Consider the following 22,277-nt stretch of genomic DNA (forward strand, 5'->3'; position numbering starts at 1 on the left):
ATTTTTACATTAAATGGCTGATGAAATTACATTTCTACCTTTTTCCACTTTCAAAATGTTTCACATTGGTTTAAGTATTATTAAATTATATAATGCATGTAAAGCAACCACCAAAAAAGGTGGTCTGCTTCATTATCTTTGCCTGTATTTTCCAATTTTCTGCCTAATGAGTATATATTAATTCAAAATCAGCAAAAAACAAAATCCCAAAAATGAGCAACATGGAAAAGAAGGACTTGACATCTCTTTTTTATGAGTAAACTGCCAGCTGGATCCATCACTCATGCAGGAAACAGGAATTCAACAAGTGGGCCAAAGGGAGACTCAAGTTTTCAAACAGGAAGAGACATGGAATCTGTTTCTGGCTGTCAGAGGCTATTGGTGTAAGGCTCTAAAGCTCCTGGGGAAAGACCATGCCTGCCTTTGTAGTCAAAAGGCCATTAGAGGAATTAACAGCCAAGAGAGACTAACTTTCTGTGCAGTAGGCTTGGTTTCATTGAAAGGTAGAGTCAGACTTAAGCAGCTAATTTTAGTCTGATCTATGACATTTCGTGTGCCGTTCAATCTTGGTGGGTCATAATTCCTTCATATGTGTGTAACCCAAATGTCTTGGCCCCATTGGACAAGGCTACAGATGAAAGTAACATTTCCATTAAACACCAAAATTACAGTGCTGGAGACACCACCGAATTGATTGCTGGACATTAGCCTTCTAAAATGCCCTCTGGGGACGTGGGAAGGTTTCCCAAGCATTCTCTTAGGTTTCCCCTGCCTTTGTTCTCTGTTCCGCCACCCCGCTGCCCTGGATCCTTTGTACACCACTCCTCTCCCCTGTCGACCATCAGTGCTACTTAGACTTTGATTTTTGTAGGGATAAGGAAAGGGGACATTTGTGTTGGCTTGTCACAATATCCCTAGAATAGGACAGGCCTTTCTGTTAATTCCCCTTTGCACATCCTGTATTTAGCTTGTAATATTTATCAAGACTTTACTGAAGATTCCTAGCAATGGAAGGCAAATAGAACACAGAATAAGCGTAATTTCCGTCAGGAACAGTGCTCAGAGCTAAAATCTCCCTCATTAGGCCCGCCTCTCCGTAAAGGAATGTACAGTAGCACTAGTCCTCAGCCTCACCTCTGGTTTTTTGCTCCAGTACACCTAAAAACAGTTTAAAATATGTACCCCCTTCTTGCATTTTAAGTCGACATAAAATTATGCATCATAAAGTTATATAGTTGCAAAGGATGGCATTCCTGGCACATTGTAAATTTGTAAATGCTAAAAATATAAGTAAAACATTAAGTTAAACCATGGACTATAGTCAATAGCACAATTGTAAGGATGTGCTTTCACCAATTGCAACATGTTCCACACAAGGTGTTAATAATAGGGTGGTATATGGAAGTCCTGTATTATATGTATGATTGTTCCATAAATCCACAACTTCCCTAATAAAGGGGGGAAAAAGCAAATTGCGGAACATGTGCAGAATATGAGTCTATTTGGGGTGAAATAAAAGACTTATATGTGTGTTTATATATGTACATAAAAATAAGTGTAAGTGCAAAAAAAGCATTAAGCTTTTAAAAGGTCCAGTGGAATATAAATGCTATAGCATTATACAGAGAACCATTCACTTTGCCTTCTGTATGAATTAATGGTCTCTGGAGATGTGCAAAAATTGTCTTGGTGATTTGCTACCCACCAGTCTTTTTAAAAAAATAACCGTATGAACTCTTCTTTAAGGGCAGAAATTCTATTTTTTCCCATTTCAATCTTATATTTCCATGTTACTCCATCGCACAGAATTTTATCCTAATATACTTAATTTATACTTGAAACTTTTTAATTGATCAGCCTATCATACGTTTCTGTAACAAAAAATTGGTATAAAAGTAAATTAAATTAAAAAGACTTTTTTTAATTCAGTTTTATTGAGATTGTTCATATACCGTGCAATCATCTAAAGTGCACAATTGCCCACAGTACCATCACACAGCTGTGCATCCATCACCACAATTTTTTTTCAATTTTTAGAACATTTTCATTACTCCAGAGAAGAAAAACAAAAAAGAAAACTCAAATCCTCCCATACCCCTAAAAAATCCTTTTTAATTTTCTATGACTGTAAGGTTCTAACATGCTAGAATCATTTTCTGGATTGTAAATACTGATGCACAAAACAATATGGTGTAAAGTCTGACAATTATTAAATGTAACAAATTTTACTGAAGGTGATTTTTCTTAATGAGAAGGAAATGGCTTTTTAAAAACTTAGTTTCTATCTATCCACAGATGAGTATTATTGATTGCTATAATGAGATAAGATTCCAACATCAATTTTATTTCTCTTCTCCACTATGTATATAAAAATTCTGAGAAACCATGTACACTTTAATAAAGACAGTGGAAGAATTTCTTACAGCGATCTCACACAATTTTTTCTACTCCTTCCCAGTTAGTTGCCGAAAGTACAAAGTAATCTGTTCACTAAAAATTAATTATTTTTAGTAGTCTATTTGCTGGAAACTTAATTAGATTCTCCTTCATTTTCGCTGAAAGCCAATAATTGGAAACCACCTGAGTTGCAAAGACTTATACCTCATACTCTTTTACTTGGAACCTCCTTGCTTAATCTGAAATACTCAGAAAAGATTGGATAAATGGTAATATTGTTTATTTCAACACACCTTTGCCTATATAATATGTTCTGATAAAAGCATGTTTATGGAGAACTTTCTACAAAAATCTTGACAGATAAAGGGTCTGATGTACTTCCACAGGCCAGGCATGATGTAGCGGTAGTAAGTTGATATGATTTCATAACATTCTGGAGAGTAGGGATAGCTGGACATCATGAGAATCCATCAAAGCAATTTCATGTCTTCATTCATCTATTTGTTCATTCATTCATTCATTCATTCAATGAATAGCTACTGAGTATCTCCTATGTGCCAGGCACTGGTAAGCAAAACAGATATGGTCCCTACTCATGGATCTTACAGTCTAGTGGAGGAGGGAGACTGGCATTAGCCAAATAATCATACAAATAAAAATCATTAAAAATTGTGATACTTTGAAGAAAAAGTAGAAAGTCCTAGATAGGGGGGAACCGTTCTTAGTCTGGGGACTCAGGACAAGACTTCCCGAGGAAATGACAGTAGACTGAAAGCTGAAGGATTCTTGGGCATTCACAGGCTAATGGGGATGGAAAGAGAAAGAACACTGCACACAGCCAGAACAGCTTGTGAGAAGGCTCTGAGGCTCTGGCCCAGTTTTTTTTTTTGTTTTTTTTTTTTTTATCATCATTTTATTGAGATATACTCACATACCACGCAGTCATACAAAACAAATTGTACTTTCGATTGTTTACAGTACCATTACATAGTTGTACATTCATCACCTAAATCAATCCCTGACACCTTCATTAGCACACACACAAAAATAACAAGAATAATAATTAGAGTGAAAAAGAGCAATTGAAGTAAAAAAGAACACTAGGTACCTTTGTCTGTTTGTTTGCTTCCCCTACTTTTCTACACATCGATCCATAAACTAGACAAAGTGGAGTTTGGTCCTTATGGCATTCCCAATCCCACTGTCACCCCTCATAAGCTACATTTTTATACAACTGTCTTCGAGATTCATGGGTTCTGGGTTGTAGTTTAATAGTTTCAGGTATCCACCACCAGCTACCCCAATTCTTTAGAACCTAAAAAAGGTTGTCTAAAGTGTGCGTAAGAGTGCCCACCAGAGTGATCTCTCGGCTCGTTTTGGAATCTCTCTGCCACTGAAGCTTATTTCATTTCCTTTCACATCCCCCTTTTGGTCAAGAAGATGTTCTCCATCCCACGATGCCGGGTCTACATTCCTCCCCGGGAGTCATATTCCACGGTGCCAGGGAGATTCACTTCCCTGGGTGTCTGATCCCACGTAGGGGGGAGGGCAGTGATTTCACCTTTCAAGTTGGCTTAGCCAGAGAGAGAGGGCCACATCTGAGCAACAAAGAGGCATTCTGGAGGAGACTCTTAGGCACAAATACAGGGAGGCCTAGCCTCTCCCCTGCAGCAACTGTCTTCCCAAGGGTAAAACCCATGGTAGAGGGCTCAACCCATCAAACCACCAGTCCCCCATGTCCGCGGCCATGCTAGCAACCATGGAGGTGGGGTAGGCGAATACCCCTGCATTCTCCACAGGCTCCTCAAGGGGGCACTACATCTTTTTTTTTTTTTTTTTTTTTTTTCCTTGTTTGTCTTTTTTCTTTTTTTTTTTTTTAACTTTCCCTTCTTTTTTCAAATCAACTGTATGAAAAAAAAAATTAAAAAGAAAACAAACATACAATAAAAGAACATTTCAAAGAGACCATAGCAAGGGAGTAAGAAAAAGACAACTAACCTAAGATAACTGCTTAACTTCCAACATGTTCCTACTTTACCCCAAGAAAGTTACATACTATAGCAACATTTCAGTGAACTTGTTCCTACTACATCCATCAGAAATTAACAGACCATAGTCATTTCTGGGCATCCCCAGAACGTTAAATAGCTTTTCTGTTCTTCTTGGATTATTGTTCCCCCTTCCTTAATTGCTCTCTACTGCTAGTTCCCCTACATTCTACATTATAAACCATTTGTTTTACATTTTTCAAAGTTCACATTAGTGGTAGCATATAATATTTCTCTTTTTGTGCCTGGCTTATTTCGCTCAGCATTATGTCTTCAAGGTTCATCCATGTTGTCATATGTTTCACCAGATCGTTCCTTCTTACTGCCGCGTAGTATTCCATCGTGTGTATATACCACATTTTATTTATCCACTCATCTGTTGATGGACATTTGGGTTGTTTCCATCTCTTGGCAATTGTGAATAATGCTGCTATGAACATTGGCGTGCAGATATCTGTTCGTGTCACTGCTTTCCGATCTTCCGGGTATATCCCGAGAAGTGCAATCGCTGGATCGAATGGTAGCTCTATCTCTAGTTTTCTATCTGGCCCAGTTTTGAGGAGCTGAAAGGACAGTCTGAGGGGAAGAAGGATATGAAAGGAGTGGAGAAAGTTAGGTAGATCGTGAGAACTGAAGGATTTTAAGCAAGGGAGTAGCATGGTCAGATGTGAGTTGCCTGAGAAGAAATGCCAGCCCTCTGAGGATAGAATGCAGATACTTCAAACAGCAGGCAAAAATGACAAAGTTGGGAAGCAAAGTAATGTGCTAGGAAAAGAAATATGGATTTTGTTAACTGGCTAAAGCAATGCCTTATATTTTAAAGGATTAAAAAGATTAAGCAACACCTACATACAACTTACACCATGAATGTTCATAGCAGCATTTTTCATTTTAGCCAGAAAGTGGAAACACAAATGTCCATCGACTGATAAATGGATAGTAAAATGTGGTTTATCCATACAAAGGAATTTTATTGCACAATACAAAGGAATGAAGTACAGACATGATGACTCTTGAAAACATTGTACTAAGTGAAAGACATAATGTATGATTCCATTTATATGAAATACCCAGAATAGGCAAATTTAAAGAGACATTAAGCAGATTAGTGGTTGCTGAAGCCTGGGGGTGATGGAAGGATTGACTGCAGGACAAAAGGTCTAAAATCAGATTGTGGTGATGTTGCACACTTCTGGATATACTAAAAAGCATTTAATTGTACACATTAAGTGGGTAAATTATAAGGTATGTGAATTATATCTCAATAAAGCTTTTTTTTTTTTTAAAGAATTTTAAAAAAGCAACTGGAGCTAGGGATATCTATAGAAATAGATATCCTTTCTTCTCACTTTACTCCCAAATAATTGCAGAACAAGAGACCACTACATCCGTTTTGCTGACTGAGTTGGGAGGAATTTATACCCCTTATTAGAATGGTAGAGTTGAACCCACTGTTCAGCTAAACAGTACCAAGCAGCTGTTTCAGTTAATCATTTATGAGGGTTCTAAAAGAGACTCCAAAAAAGTGCTCAATTAGCATTTTAAAAGAATGGTTTTTGTTAAAAGAATACTTTTTTTTTTTTTAGTATTTTGCCTTTTTTAAAAAAAGTGATCCCATGTTTCTTTAAATCTTACTTTCATTAAAATTAAAATATTGCCTCACACTTTTTTTTGACATTTATTTTCCATTTATTTCTTTAAATCCTGATGAGGAACATGTGAATAATACTCCATGAAATAATACACAGGTTAAAAATAGCTTCAGAGAAAGGGAAAATGAGGTTGAGCAGGTGGCAATGCTTCTGTTTTCACACTCTGAGACGGCCAAGGTTTCTTGGGGAAGCATTCCTGGTATTTGCATTAATCAGTTTCATGGTTCCTCAGCTGGACTGTGTGTGTGTCAAGTTTCATTTGGCTTGTGCTGCTGGCTCTGTTAGGTTTTGATAAAAATCCATTGCACTTTCCTTTCCCACTTCCGTCCTACTAGCATGTACATGCCAAAATGTAACTCAGGCTTCACCCCTCGGCACGTAGGCCAGTTCAAGTGCCTTGTTTTATGTATGAGGAAGCTGAGACTCAGAGAAGATAAGGAACTCTGATCTAGTTGTGTCACTAGCTAATGACAGGGCAGGGAGTTGGAACTCAAGTCTTCAGATTCCTGTTTCCTATAGTGACACTCTGTCTTAATTTTCCAGCCTTCCACCTTGAACTTTTAAAATCACACACTTAGGAACAAGTATCTACATTGAACGTCATCTTATGTTCCTTTATCTTAGAATTGACTTTTAGAATAGTTATCTGTGCAGTGTAAATGGAGGGAAGAAAATCACAGAAAAAATGGTGGCTGCCTTTTTTGGGTTGTTACTTGTTGCAAGTAACGAATATATCCCCACCATTTCTCCTTTTGTAATTAAATAGCAATAAGTCATGCTTCATCAACGTGTTTTTAACAAAAGGCAGGAAATAGCATCAGGGCTTCTGACCTGAAGGATGTGAGGAAAGCAATGTCAAGGTCATTGGAAATTAAGCCTTTCACCATTGGCTTTCACCCAGACTAGATCAAGTTTCCCAACTGATCTTCCTGCTTTCCGCTCTGGGCGCCTTAAGATTCATTCCGAGCTAGAAAGAGCTTTAAAACAAACGTAAACTCTCCTTAAAACTCAAATGCTTTCCATTGCACTCAGAAAAAAACGTCCCCGTTTCTTTTCTTGGTCTACAAAGCCCTACAGGATCTGGCCCAAGTTTATCCCTCCAAGCTCATTTCCTCTTTCTCATTTATTCCCCCCTAAATTTACCAGAACGACTCCCAATTTAGGGTCTTTGAATTAGCCCTCTCCTGATATGAAATACCCCTCCCTCTGATTTTTGCATGATTGTTATTCAAATGGCTGCTTAAATGTCCCCTCCTCAGAAGGGTCCCTAATGTAACCATCCAGTCAGTCAGCATCACGTCGCCTATTGTAATTTCTTTGCATAGCACTTAACACTGAGAAATTTTTTTTTTCTTCCTTTTCCCCCTCAGATAAGCTCCCTAGAACCTAGGCCATTACGGTATGTCGTCATCGTTGCTCAATCGATAGCCTCGAGTCATGTTTAAACATATAGGAGCTCCATACAAACAGGGAAAACATAAGTCATAATGAGGATACATTAAAAAAAAATGTTATCTTTCTCATCAATCAGGTATTTCCACCCGTGAGGCATAGGAGCCTTAGCCAGTGCAACTTGACTGAACCCGCCCTTCCGATTTTAAGCATTCCGATTTTTTAAAGCATATCAGCTTTCATCTCGGGCTTGGCTTCTCGGTGACGAAAGCTTTACGTTCCGCTTTCGATACCAGGTAAAGACGACAGGGTGAGCACTAGGGCCCAGCTATCCCTTGATGCTAATTCCTGCGGCTCGGATGGGGCCAAAGGCCTGCTGCGCCCTGAGAGGTCCTCCCTCGAGATACTGAGGAGAAGGGGCGGAGCCACCCCGAAAGGATGGGCCTTCCTTGGGCCGTCAGATCTGGTGGGGCCGTCGCTTTTGGAAAGTCCCGGAGCTTCACAAGAAAGCAAAGCTGGCCTTAGGCGAAGAAGAAAGCCCCGCTGACCTCGAGGGTAAGACTAAGGGGTCTAAAGAAAGGACGCAAGGCCTGAAATAAAACCCGCAGAGAAAAGCTGAGGCCTGGGTATTTTGCCAGAGGAAAGGGTTAAACCGTTTCCAAGGCAACGGAGCAGGAAGCACGCAAGACGTCCGCCGCAGGTTCATAGGTCAAGCCTCGAGTTTAAAGCGCCCACGGCTGAGCGGACTCCCGCCAATGAGAGGCCGTCTTCACGTCACGTGTCTTGCAGGGCCGATCCGCTAGTTACCTCCCAGCACGCGGGAAGGCTTTTCCTTGTTGCTTCTTTCCTTTTTTAAAGCCCACCCACTTTTGCGCGGGCTTGGCCGCTGAGTTCGTCTCGCGAGAGGCGCGCCACTCACGCGAGAGTGGGTGGGAGGCGTGGGCCGTAGGCGGTGCTGTGGACTGGAGCCGCTGCAGCGGAAGCGCAGTGGGTGGGCTGCGTGGGGGTGGCCCGCGGGGTGGGGAGGGGGGAGGGCTGGGGGCCAGTGCGGGAGGGGGCTCCCTCCTGCTCGCCCCGCTCGCGCGGCTGGTCGTTGCAGCCCGGTGACATGCCTGTGAGCTGCGAAGGCTGCGGGCGCCAGGTGAGCCGGGAGCGGGTTCTCCCGCGGCGCAGTCGGCAGGTTGACCGGGGTGACGGCTGTCTTTGGGGTCGGGATGGATGGAGCCCCTTCGCCCGCTCGCGTCGGTTCGGGGCCACCCTAGAGCTTCGTCTTCGCACGGCGGTGGGAGGAGGGCCGGAGGAGCGAGGCAGAGGGAGGAAGCCTGAGGCACCGGGCCGTGAGGAGGTCCCTGGGGTCCGGGCTGTGCCGGTGGGGCTGCCAGTCCCTTTGAACGACAGACCCAGTTTCCATCCCCGGTATGGTCGTCAGAGACGGGGCCCCTGGCTGAGTGCTGGCGCTTGTGTTTAGTTCTTGACGTGGTGCAGGCACAGGAGCGTATGCAGGAGAAGGACACTGCACTTTGTCCCCGAGCAACGCATCCTTCACTGTCAGGGACCCTTCGCTCTGGAACCAGGAGCAGCTCAAATCTTGTACAGAAACGGAAGGCGTCAAGCAGCTCCTCGGAGTAGTGACATTTGGATTTGCTGTAAAATTCTCTCCTAGGCCGCTAATGGCTTCAATGCAGGCCATCCAGTATTGTGAATGGATTGTATATTCTTCTGTTTATTCCAGGCGTCTAATCTGCTTTAGAAAAATATATGTAGATGTAACCAAAGTACTTAAAAAAAAACCCCAAAACTTCGGCAAAATGACAATGACAGTAAAATCTAAACGCCACAGTGATATAGCTTGTTAGCAATTCTTTTCCTCTCCTCTGAAACCTTATTCAATTGGAGGTGGTTTAGCTTACCATATTAAGGGTTTTCAAGATGAGAAATAGTACTGAGAGGCATATCTAATTGCGTCAGTGCAAACCGAACTTAAGATTTCTGGTTCTCTTTTCAGTTTTGTAATTATTCAGTCAGTCCCTTGCAAAGCAAGTCCTTTTCCTTAGCTTATTCCCACCTTTATGTTGATTGAATCAGTATCCGAGTGTGAAAATTCTCAGAAAATACTGGATACTCAGTAATGCAAAGATGATTTTGTTTTAGTATCTTGCTTATGATTTTAGAGTAAATGGCAGCACCTGTGCCCAGCATGATTGGTGTAGTTAAAATAGTGCTATTTAATGAATCTTTCTTATTACACAGTCATGCTCTTTCAAGCAGTTATTGGTTATTCATACTTTATGTTTCTTGAAGCAAAACTGTGACCCCAGGGATGATATTGAATTTCATGATTAGTTGTGAGTGTAACAGGGTAATTTTTGAGAGATCAAAGAGTGTAAGGGAATTAGGAAAGAAGGGGATTCTCAAGCTGAGTTGGTAATTAGCGACTGGAGTATATATGCATGTATATAACCATAGAACTGCACTGAAAATATATTAAGGGACTGCCTTGCAAAGTACTCCTAGAACAGTGATTCCCAGTTGTTCAGGATGTAGGAGTCACCTAAACGACAGAAATTCTCTAGCCTCTGAACTCCCAGGAGAAGTCTAGAAGCTACAGCATTGCCTTCCCTTTAGAGGCTGGAAGGAGCATGTTGCTTTAAATTTTTTTTTTTTTTAATATCAGGAATTACTGTCTAGAAAAGGAAATCAAACCAATTCAAACGATACATTATAGGTCATTCTAAGAGAAATTTCCAGTTATAAGTAGGCAGAAGACTTCGGTCCAAAGTTGGTGAAAATGTGAAAAACTTAGGAAGTGTCTTTCTGTGAATGTGCAAAAGAACTTAGTCTAAATTAGAAAAAGTTCTCTACCATTCCATCTTTGCAAACTGATTTCAGGGTTAGAAAATTAGAAGCTTTGCTGCTCTTTATAATCTTTTGGTAAGGTGTCAAACTTTTAGGATGTAGATACTTGTTGTTTTGTCTTTCTTTGAAAAGTAATTGACATAACTTTGGGTGACGAATTACTTCAGTAAGCTGATTTATTTTTTTCTGTCTAGTGGCCTGCATTTTGATAATAAAGTAAAACACTGGGAGGGAATGAGGGGTGAGGACAAATGAGGAAATGTTCTGCTTACACTGGTCTTGAGTGAAGGGTGTATAAACAGATAATGTGGGGAAGGGAAAGGAAAATACATTATCGATTTAAAAACAGACTTGACAGATCCAAATATCTTCATTCTTCCATTCATCCGTATATATAAAAGTTCATTGTATTTGCAAATACTTACTGGAATAAAGTTTCTTGAAATGTATGGAGAAAGGAGAAAAATTAATTTTTTTTTAACTAGTCTGGGAATGATACCTGGGAAAAAGAAGATAAATGGTGTGGTGGCTAGAACAGAGATGATGTTACTTGAGTGAAAATGAGTTTTAATGTGACGAGTTTGGGTTTTGGAGTTAGTCAGCTCAGTTAATTGCCATCCCTGCACTTCACTTTCCTCATTCCTGAAATGAGGCTTGTAATACCTCTCTCAAAAAGTTATTGTGAAAAAAGAAGTTATTGTGAAGAGCCTAGGAGCACATAGTAGCTGCTTACTCAAATGTTTTTTCTTTGACTTCCCTTAGTGGCTTGCGGATTATTTGGCTGCAAGGAACAGAAACCCACTTGAATTAGTTTACCTAAAAAAGGCATTTGTTGTAAGGTTGGAGGACTGCTTCTGAACTCCATTGCATAAGGGCCAGCTCAGCACTGTGAAAATAAGTTGTTACTCCAGTTTTTCTCTGGGAACACATGGTCTTATGTCTCTGCATCTGTTCCAATTTCTTTGCAGACTGGCCTTCTCCTTAAAGCTCTTGGTTTTTGCTTCCCCAGACTCTGGTTGCATGCAACTTTGTTTTGCCATGGTGCCAACATCAGGCTCACTTTGACTTTACAACATGGTTCTCCACAAATATCTCCATCTTTCAATTCCAAATCCTGGAGAGGGAGTCTGATTGACTGGATTTTGGCCAGGTATCTACCTCAAGTCCAGTTGCCTAGGGGTGAGGGGGGAAATAGATGAGAAGACTTATGTAGGGCTGTGCTCTTCAGACTAGGCACAGCAAGTTGTCTAAGAAAGGGGGTGTGGACAGGGATAGGAAATGGAGGGCACCTTTGGCAGACTTAAACATCCTGCAGTTTGAGTTCTTCTAGTGCTGCATTTCAGCTTGCTGTCAGCTTGGTGATCATCTGTCAACTAATGGTCTCTTTTCAGGGCAGATGCTCCTAGATGTGTGAGTTAAGGTAAATTTCTTCACCTTTTTGTGCCTCAGTTTCCTTATATATAAAATGATTATAATAGCAGTACCTTCTATTATAATAGCAGACTGCTTCATGTAAAGCAGTCAAACAGTGCCTGGGTGGCACATAGCAGACACAATGGAAAGTAGAAGAATGTGGTATTATTATTTATTGAGTGCATACTCTGTGGTAAATACTGTGGTATGGCTTCCTCCAGCATTCAGAGATGACAGAATATCATTTCTGCTTTTAAGGAGCTTGGAAGTCTGGTGCTGACCACTCCATATTTAAAACTGTTTCTTAATTGACACTGCTCTCTTGATTTCTCCTAAAATCTGCCTTGCCTTCCTTTCAGATGGCCATTTATTTGTGGCTCCTGGTTCCTCTGCTGGGGAATGGTTGTCCCCTTAGATTCTCTCTTGACCTTTTGTTCTTTCCCATTGTCTGGGACCAACTTTCAAGCTTTGTATAGGCAGGTGATTTCTAGATTAACATCTGTACTTCTGATCACCCCAACTAAATCTGTAGTATTCACTAGCCCTTCGGATATTTATCGTGTTGATACAGGACATTATCTTTCCGTTACCATGTAACTGCCAAAGGAACCACCTTTCTTCCAGTTCCCGGGACTTGAACTGTAAAATTATTTTTCACACTCTTCTTTTTTTAGGCCTAATGTATATTTCAGTGAACAGGTTCTGCTCAGGCCAGTAGATTGCCTCCCATGTGCCAGGCACGGTGCTGTCTGCAAAGTGCTTCTCCATTCTGGTCACTGTTCCTGCTACTGGCAGCTTAGGGTGGAGCCTTAGTACTATATGCAGGAGCTGCTTGAATGCCACTTAGAGTCATTGAGTCCCAGATGTCACTGATAAAGAGAAATGCATTCCCTGCCTAAAATTCTGGACATATTTTTCGTTAGAAATAGTCTTGTAGATGGGGGTTAGATATGTAAGATTAAGAACAGTGCTTCAACTTCTAGTCAGTCAGCAAATTCACATTGAAAGCACAGTCTCAAGATTTTATTTTTTTTTACTTATTTAATTTTATTGTCAGTGTTTATTGTCGCTGTGCAGGGCATTCTGGAGTTAATTGCAGTTCATGTTTATTGCTTTGTCAGATAGGCCCATGCTGTTATTTTAAATACCGGTGGTGGGTAGGGCTCAAACTAGAAGAAGTAGATTCCAACCTGAAATGCAGTAGAAAGACCAATATCTTTTCTCTGTGAATGCTTGAGAAAAAAAGGTGGCAGAACAAATATCCCTGGATTAATTTTTCAAAGACTTATTGGGTCAGTGGCCCCAACTCTCTTTTATTTAAAGATGTCACTCTTGCCACTACATGCCCCTTTGAAATTTCGTGTCCTCAATGAGGTTTCTCTCCGCCTTCCATCTTGCTCAATCCAGTAAATATACTATTGTTTATTATGTGTAAGGCTCTTGGGGGATGCAGAGAAGTGTAAGACATAGCCCTAGAATGTAAGTCTGTGAGAGGTAGGCCTTTTTACTGTTGTGCCCCAGTTCCTTACTGTTACTTAGACACTTGCCAAGTATGTGAGTTGAATGCTTTTAGGACTTCAGTCCAGTGCAGGGCATAGACTTATACAGTCAACTGTTACTTAAGCCAATGTAGTCTTATCTGCTAAAATAGAGCAGTGGTTCTAAAGCAGGGGCAATTTAGTCACTACCCCATCCCCCAGGGGAAATTTGGCAATGTCGGAAGACAGTGTTGGTTATCACAGCTGGGTGGGTGCTATTGGCTTCCAATGGGTGGAGGTCAAGGATGCTGCTGAACATCCTCTAATGCTCAAGACAGCCCCCTCACAAAGACCTAGCTGACCCCAAATGCCAGTAATGCCGAGGTTGAGAAACCCTGTGGAGGTAAGAACAAAATGTATATTGTCAGTATAGGAATGAGGCTGATGCAGGATTAAAAGGTAAAAGGACAGGAACTATAATGAAGCAGGTATCTTAATAGATATTCAATTAGGCCATACACAAATCTTTTTTGTATGAAAGCCAAATCAGTATAGAAACCAATAGCTGTGACATTTTTAGTGTTCTTTTTTTAAAGTCAGACAGCAGGTGTATACTCAAGGAAGGAGTTAAACATTTGAGTTCCTGCTGAATGAAGCACTGTTTGTACCTATTATGTAATTGTATTTTACAGCAATCCTGTGAAGGTAAACTTAGGTCCCTCATCAGCACAAGTGGGATAACATCGCCTCGCTCTACTGTTAGCTTATTATTTAATACTTTGTGTTTTTTTTTTCTCAGTGGTTTGCTTTCCGGTTTACAATAGACAACTTTAACTTATCACAGCCTTTATTCAGATACTATCACTTCACATATAAGTAGGAACCTTGCAACGGTATTGTTTCATCCCTCACCCACCACATCCTTTGTGCTATTTTGTCATATTTTTATTTCTACATATGTTGTAAACCCAAGAATACATTGCCATTATTCCTGGTTTAGACATTCAGTTATTTTTTAAAAGAGTTAAAAAGGAGGAAATGTCTTTTATATTATTTGCATACTTGCATTTCAGGTTCTCTTTATTCTTTTGTGTGGATCTAAATTTCCATCTGGCATTGTTTTCCTTCTGCCTGAAGAATTTCTTGTAACAGTTATTCTGGTAATCTCTACTAGTGATGATTTCTCTCTGCTTTTTTCTGGTCTAACTAAATTTATTTTGCCTTCATTTTTGACAGATAATTTCATTGAGTTTGGATTCTGTGTTGACATTTTTTTCCTTTCAGTACTTTAAAGATGTTCTTCTCTTGTTCTGTTTTCTCACAAGAAGTCTGCTGTCATTCTTTATTTCTCTGTATGTAATGTTTACTTTTTTCTCTGGTTACTTTCAAGATTTTCTCTTTTATTACTGGTTTGCAGCAATTTGATTATGAAGTACCTCTTTTAAGGTTTATTCTTAAACTTTGTTGAGCTTCCTTAGATCTGTCAGTTTATAGTTTTCATCAAATTTGGGAAATTCTAGGCCATTTTTTTCCTTCAGATATTTTGAAAAGCAAATACTCAAATATTTGTTTTTTGATATTCCAATTACTCCCGTTTTACAATGCTTAATAAGTCACTGGTGCTCTGTTTTATTTTGTTTTTTTAAGTTTCTTTTTTCTGTGCTTCATTTTGGATGGTTTCTGTTAAAACCGAACTTTCTTTTGCAGTGTCTAATATGCTGTTAATTGCATCTAGTGTAGTTTTCATTTTAGATATATTTTATTTTAATCTCCAGAAGCTCATTTCGGGTCTGTCTGATAGTTTCTTCTTCTCTCCTCATCATGATCACTTTTTTCTCTCCCTTTTTGAGCACATAGAACATATTTGTAATACTGTTTTAACATTTCTGTTAATTCTGTCATCTCTGTCATTTATGGTTATACATTTATCAACTTTCCCCCCATGGTATGGGTCATACTTTTCTCATTTACATACCTGGTAAATTTTTATTTTATGCTTGTCATTGAATTTTATGCTGTTGCTTGCTTGATTTTGTCATATTCTTTAAGAATATCGGACTTAGTTGTGGGGGACAGCTAGGTTATTTGGAATCTGTTGGATTCTTTCAAGTCTTGCTTTTAAATTTAGTTGGGGTCCAGAGCAGCCTTTAGCCTAGTTCTAATTTAGACCCCCACTAGCATGATTTCCTTCTGATGAGTCTATCCAACGTCTGATATGTTACAAGGTTTTTCTGGTAGGTGGGAATGCAAACTATTCCAAGCCCTGTCTGGCTCCAGATATTGTTTGGCTTACTGCTCTCGGTGGTTATTTTCCCAACCTCTGGTACTTGGCACAAATTGTCCGTCATCCAGAGACCCTAGGGAAGCATTTCTGCAGATCTCTCGAGCTTTCTCGTTCTCTGTGTCCCTCCCTCCAGTACTCTGCCCTGCAAATTTTAGCCTCCTTGGCCTCCCTGAACTCTGATTTCTGTCTCAGCAGCTCAGTGAGATTGGCAGACTGGACTCGGCTTTCCTCTCTCTGTGTTGTAACCTGGAACTTGCTGGCAGCCAGTGTTTCCCTTCTCTCAGGGATCACAGTCCTGCGTTGCTTGTTGTCCAGTGTTTGGAAACCAGTGTTCCTATCGTTTGTCCTGTTTTATTGCAGTTATATTCAGCAGAATAATAGTTTTTAACACTTGGCCATTTGGTATCTGGACCAATGTGTATTTAGAGTATTTATTATGATCTCAAATATTATAAAATGAGAAATTGTTGGAAACTTTAAAATTATTTTCATAAATAATCCATTAAATGTAGAAATACTATTTTTTTTAATTGGTCTTTATTTGTAGACTTGGCATACAAACACACACATATACATATACTCATTCAACATATATTTCAGATTTTCTAGGATAGTTCCAAATTTAAATGTTATATCTCATTGTTATATCTTGTGTATTAATTTTGGGTTCAGAGAACATGACCACTATAAAATACACATCTAAGTGATATTGACAGCATTTATTATATAAAAGCAATTAATCTCTTGTCTTAAGGTGCTCACATATAAAAATTATGGGAAATGTAGCTCAGAGCCTTGCTATTTAAAGTGAGGACCTCAAACCAACAGCATCGGCATCCAGGAGTTTTTGGGAAATGCACAATCTGAGACCCTACCCCAATCTTGTGTCTTCAGAAACTACATTTTCCTTAGATCGCCAGGTGATAAGTATGTACTTTGGAGTTGCCATTTTAATGCTTAAAAGCGTACTTTGATCTTTGAATGCCTACTGTGTTGGCATAAGAGTAGTAAAACACTTTTGCCCTCAGGGAACTAACAGCAGGAGGGAGGCACAGGACAAACCGCTTTGGGGGCACAAAGAAGGTGGCTACTATTTGGATGAGGAAAGATAAAGGAGGGATCAGCCAAGCCTTCCTCAAGGCAGCAGATGCTTGAGCTTCTGACTGAAGAATAAGTAGCAGTTCAGCTGATGGATGAGAGAGTAGATTTTAGAGAAAATTAGGATGACAAGTGAAGACTTGGTGACTTATTAGACATGGTAGCCTACAGGAATTAAGGGAAAGGCCCATTTCCCATTTTGGCCTCCTGGCTGCGGTTGGCTTATGGACTCTTACCAAGATAGAGAATACAGGAAGAGATTGGTTAAGGAGAAACGTCTATTCAGTTTTGAACATACCAATTTTGGAACACCTGTCAGGTATTTAGTTGGCCATGTGTTCTAGTTTGCTAATGCTGCTGGAATGCAAAACACCAGAGATGGATTAGCTTTTATTAAAGGGGGTTTATTTGGTTACACAGTTACAGTTTTAAGGCCATAAAGTGTCCAAGGTAACACATCAGCAATCGGGTACCTTCACTAGAGGATGGCCAATGGTGTCCAGAAAACCTCTGTTAGCTTGGAAAGCACGTGGCTGGCGTCGGCTCCAAGTTCTGGGTTCAAAATGGCTTTCTCTCAGGATGTTCCTCTCTAGCCTGCAGTTCCTCAAAAATGTCACTCTTATTTGCACTTGGGGTATTTGTCCTCTCCGGATCAAGAGTCTGCTTTCAGTGGCTGTCTTCAAAATGTCTCTCATCTGTAGTTCCTGTGCTTTCTTTAAAGTGTCCTCTTGGCTGTAGCTCCTCTTCAAAATGCCACTCACAGCTGCACTGAGTTCCTTCTGTTTGTCAGCTCATTTATATGGCTCCAGTGATTTAATTTAGACCCACCCTGAATGAGTGGGGTAATACCTCCATGGAAATTATCCAGTCAGAGTTATCACCCACAGTTGCGTAGTCACATCTCCATGGAAACACTCAAAGGATTCCGGTCTAATCAGCACTAAAACGTCTGCCCCACAAGATTGCATCAAAGAATATGGCTTTTTCTGGCACACCATGTCTCATAGGAGATTGGATATAAGGAACTGAAACTCAAGTTCTAAAACTGAACTGAAGATAGAAATTTGGGATTTGTTTGCATAGTTACAACCAGAGACAGAAGTAAAAATATTCTTGGAAAACTAAATTGAATGAATACTAGAGTGGTCAAGGTTGGAGGTTTCAGTCTATATTCCGGTTTTTTCATATGTCCCAATAATGTCCTTTGGACAGGCTCATATATTGCATTTGTCATTGTCTCTTTTGTTGCTTTCTTTGTCTTTTTCTTTTTTTTTAATTGTGGAAACATATTTAACATAAACTTTCGTATTTCAACCGCTCCTCCCCCCATTCAGTGTAATCACGTTCACCTGTTGTACTATCCTCACCACCATCCATTACCAGAACTTTCTTAATACCCTAAACAGAAACCCCAAACCCATTTTGCATTAATTCCCCATTCCCTTTCCCCTTACTTCTGGTAACTTATATTCCTCTTTCTGTCTATGTGTGTTTTCACATTCCAGCTATTTTTTGTAAGTGGAGTCACACCATGTGTGTCCCTTTGTGTCTGACTTATTTCATTAAACATGATGTCTTTAAGATTTATCCATGTTGTCGTGTGTATCAGGACTTCATTCCTTTTCAACACTGAGAAATGTAATATTCCATTGTATGTATATACCACATTTTGATTATCTGTCCTGATATTTGGATTGCTTCCTACTTTTGGCTATTGTAAATAATGCTACTATGACCATTTGTGTACGAATATCTTTCTGAGTCTCTGCTTTTAATTCTTCAGGATATATACCTAGTAGTGGGATGCTAGGTCATATGGTCGTTCAATATTGAACTTTTGGAGGAGGTAGGTTCACTTTGAATTTCTTTGGCTATAAACACAGCTATTTATTCTCTACTTAGGACTCCTTTTTTATTCACCAGAATAGGGCACAAAACAAAAAAGTATTAAGTAAAAAATGTATTATTACAATACAAAGGTGTTTGAGGGAAAAGTACTTATATTTGCTCCTCTTGTGAGATCTGTCTAAAAGTACATTCCCTCTAATTATATAAGATAAAGAAACCCTGTTCTAGCTCTTATCTTTTTGCCCTATCTTTGAATCATTTTGAAAGATGATTTTGTTTTCCTTTTCTTTGCTTTACCACAAGTACGATCTTATCTCATTTTGGGTTCGCTTTATGGACTGTTGTACAATATTCTCTGATAGATCTTTCTCTTTATGAGGCAGTATTTTATGCTTTAAGTTGAACACAACATGATAGAGTTCAGTAGATTGTTTTTCTTCCATGGGTGAAGTAAAGTACAAATGTGGTATTAAATTTATTTTATTTTTTTTCTTTTTCAAAAATTGATACCCATCCTGAGAAGCTATTTTGAACATAGATAATGTGAATTTTGGGGAGCATGATCACATTTGTCTGGATATTTTTCTCTTTCATTAGTGTATTTCTTATGTATTTTTTATGTTCTTCCATTTGTCCCATATTGGGTTCTATTTGCTTTATTGCTCAACTTTGAATAAGTGTTCAAGTATGTGAGTCCGTTATTCACGAATATTGGGGGAAAATGAACTGCGGTAGCTAGAGCATCAAATCTGGGTGTTGATTCAGAAGCCTGCCTTTATCTGTTTCTTCTTCCTTGGGTGATGTTGCAATTTAGGGCCATCTCTACCCCTTTACTATAATAAAATATTTTCCCTGCAAGGCTCTGAACCCAAGGTCCTTCCCCCCTTTAGCCAGACAATACCTGGCACAAGCAGATTTTGAATGAAAGGACAAAGTTACTGTGATAAAAAGGGGATATTTGGTGGTTAATGCCCTGAGTTGATTTAAGCTCTCAAAGGTGTTTTATTAAAGCATTGTTAAAAACTTAAGACTTAGTTTCTCCCAAGATATGTGTGCCTGTGTATGTTTTAAGCAGTGCTATTAATCATTTAACTTGAATGTTCTTTGACCTCTAGTCATTCGTATGCTGTCAGGCTTCCTATTTAAGGAGTTTGTTTTTGTTCATCTGTCTGATTTGGTAAACACAGATCTCATATTCTCATCTGTATATTATCAAACCTTTCTTGCCCCAGAGTATCTAGAACATTCATTGTTGCTATATTTATCTAATGATCCTTCAGGAAGTAGGAAGACTAGTATTCTTTTTGTGATATTCTCTACGATTTTAAAAGGTTTTCAGGTATTTCTCATTGAAGCTTTGCAATAAAAAAGAGCAGTGAGATTGAATAGATAAGGGTAAACTACTTTATCAGTCTGAACCTGAAAAGAAGATTTTATGATATTTTGGTATCTCATTAAGGTACAAATATTCACATATTTTTCAAATATTCAAATTTTTAGGGCCCAGAGTTTGTTTTTGTTTTTATTTTTTAATGAATTTAAAGAAATTATTTTAGTACAAAATGCTTGCTTGAGTCACTAAGTAAATTAATTCTCTTATTTTAATATGTTTTCTTTAGGTGTTTTATGGATTAATTCTTCATTGATTACATACAACTTCATTGATATAGTTATGGCGAGTTTCCAGACTTTCAGAAACAGTCATGTGAAGACTAGAGCATCTGTCAGAAAAGTAAGTTCACTGTATTAGTTTACTTTTAGTGATAGTTTTAATAAAAATTATATTTCTAAGTCTTATTAAACAGCTATGATCTTATTTTTAAATGAATCTCATTATTTAAATTAGAAACATTAAAATACTATGAACATTGACATGTATGAAAATAGTGATATGAAGTTATAATGACAGTGAACCTTATTTCCTGAAGGTCATGATGACTCCCTCTATCTTCTCCATCTGCTTTTTAGCAGAGTCAGGCATCAGGAGTAAACTTTCTTATATAACCTTCAACTTTATACCATCATTCATTCCTTCGTTCAGCAAATCTGAACTGAGGGCTTATTGTATTTTGGGCACTTTGCTAAGTATTGGGTAATCAGTTGTGAGCAGATTACATGATTCCTGATCCTTTCAGCTTTCTAGTCTGAGGAAGAAACCTCCCTCTTCCTTTCTTAAGACAATTGTTTACCCTTCCATTTCTGACATTTTTGTCTTTGTAGACATTGTTCTTTTCAGCTAGAATTCTGTCTTGTGAGCTCCTACTCCTGCCTTATTAATCAGCTCAAGAATCTCAGCCTCTGTGAAGTCTTCCCTGACTCACCCAAGCAGTTAATCAGTCTTTCCTTTGTGACACTGTCATGCACTTCATGTTACAGCACTTGCCAAACTATATTGCATTATCTGTGTCTGGTTCCACTAGTAGAATGTAAGCTTCTTGGGGGCAGGAACCAAATTATTAATTTTTGTATCTCCAGCATCTAGCATGGTACTTGGCACTAGGCACTGAATAATTATTCTTCATTCTCCAGTATTTGGCTTCCATAGCTTTCTCCTCACTAATGTCCATCATCTTTGCCATTCACTTTTTCCAGGCTTTTTCCATTTGACTTCAAACATACTTAAGTTTCCTTTATAACCTAAAACAACAAAAAGAACTTAAAACAAATTCCAAACACCTTTGTTTGACCCTCTTTTCACTATGAGCTACCATTCATATTTTTTGTCCTTTCTTTTTATTGCCAAGTGTCTGAAATATATGGCTATACTGCTGTTTCCATTTCTCCATTTTCCTTTGTAACTCTTTTGTGGTCTCATCACCATAGTTATATTTTATTTAAAATTCTAGCCAAATGCTTATAATTACTATAACACATGTGAGGCTGCTATAATGGAGACCCAAAAATACAGAGGCCCAAATAAGATAGAAACTTATTTTTCTGTCATGTTCTGGTCTAGAGGAGAGTGGGCCACAGTGGGGCAGCTCTAATTCACAGTGTATTTTGAAGGCCCAGGTTTCTTCAGTCATGCTACCAAAATATTTCCTGGAGTGTTATTTTGCAGTGTTTGAAACATGGGTCACTGATATCTGAGTTCTAGCCTATGGAAAGGGGAAAGAGAAGAAGTACAGGGCTAATAGCATTGTCTTTAAGGAGAAGACCCAAAAATTGCACACACAACTTCTCCTCACATCCTATCAGCTGAACTTAGGCACGTGGCTGAATCATGTGTGAAGGAGGAAGGAAGCTGGAAATTGTAGTTTTTAAGTCAGTCATGCCAAGGGGAGGCATTACTTTAAAAAGGAAGAAGGGGAGAATAGATAATGGAATGGTTAGAGGTCTTCGTTAACCCTTTACTAGCTTCATTTTCTGCATTATATGAACTGTTGACCAATCCTTGCATGTTAAAACGGTCTTTGAATTTCTTTTGTTACTTCTAGCTTTCCTTTCTTTTTTGATAACTCCTGTCTCCTTTATGATCTTTCCAACTTCCATTTCGAGTGTTCCTATAAGCTTCAAAGCTTGCTTTTATCTAATACTTAAGTCATTTTTTCAGAGAGCTAGAAAAATATTAGGGGTTTTGGGCCAAAGGCCTCCTTCCTGTCGTAAGCCAGGGAGGGATTCTGGCTTTGGAATGAATCAGTTCTACCAGTTAATCATTCCAAAAAAAAAATAAATAAATAAAACTAATAATAAAAATTGATGGGTTTGCCCACTAGCTCTAAAAGAATGGCTCCCAAATCTACAGGGATCTGCAGAGAGTTGCAAAATATAAGATACACTTACTTTTAAACAGTATGTAAACTTAGATTTT

At 39.0% G+C, this 22,277-nt stretch overlaps 1 protein-coding gene across 4 annotated transcripts in view; it reads left to right on the plus strand.

Moving 5' to 3' along the window:
- Positions 1 to 7,827: 7,827 nt before the first annotated feature.
- AKAP11 (A-kinase anchoring protein 11) overlaps positions 7,828 to 22,277 on the plus strand; it is a 55,070-nt gene continuing 40,620 nt past the window's right edge. For 2 of the 4 annotated variants that reach the window (XM_037799757.1, XM_037799760.1), the window contains exons 1-2: positions 8,511 to 8,630; positions 20,086 to 20,198. In XM_037799757.1, coding sequence (XP_037655685.1) covers positions 20,139 to 20,198 — 60 coding nt within the window. In that variant the 5' untranslated portion in view covers positions 8,511 to 8,630; positions 20,086 to 20,138. Of the gene's footprint in view, positions 8,045 to 8,510; positions 8,631 to 11,638; positions 11,766 to 20,085; positions 20,199 to 22,277 lie in introns of those variants that run through there. The other 2 variants (XM_037799758.1, XM_037799759.1) reach the window with 2 other exon arrangements.

Source organism: Choloepus didactylus, chromosome 12 (assembly GCF_015220235.1).
Source record: "Choloepus didactylus isolate mChoDid1 chromosome 12, mChoDid1.pri, whole genome shotgun sequence".
In the NCBI taxonomy this organism is placed as follows: domain Eukaryota; kingdom Metazoa; phylum Chordata; class Mammalia; order Pilosa; family Megalonychidae; genus Choloepus; species Choloepus didactylus.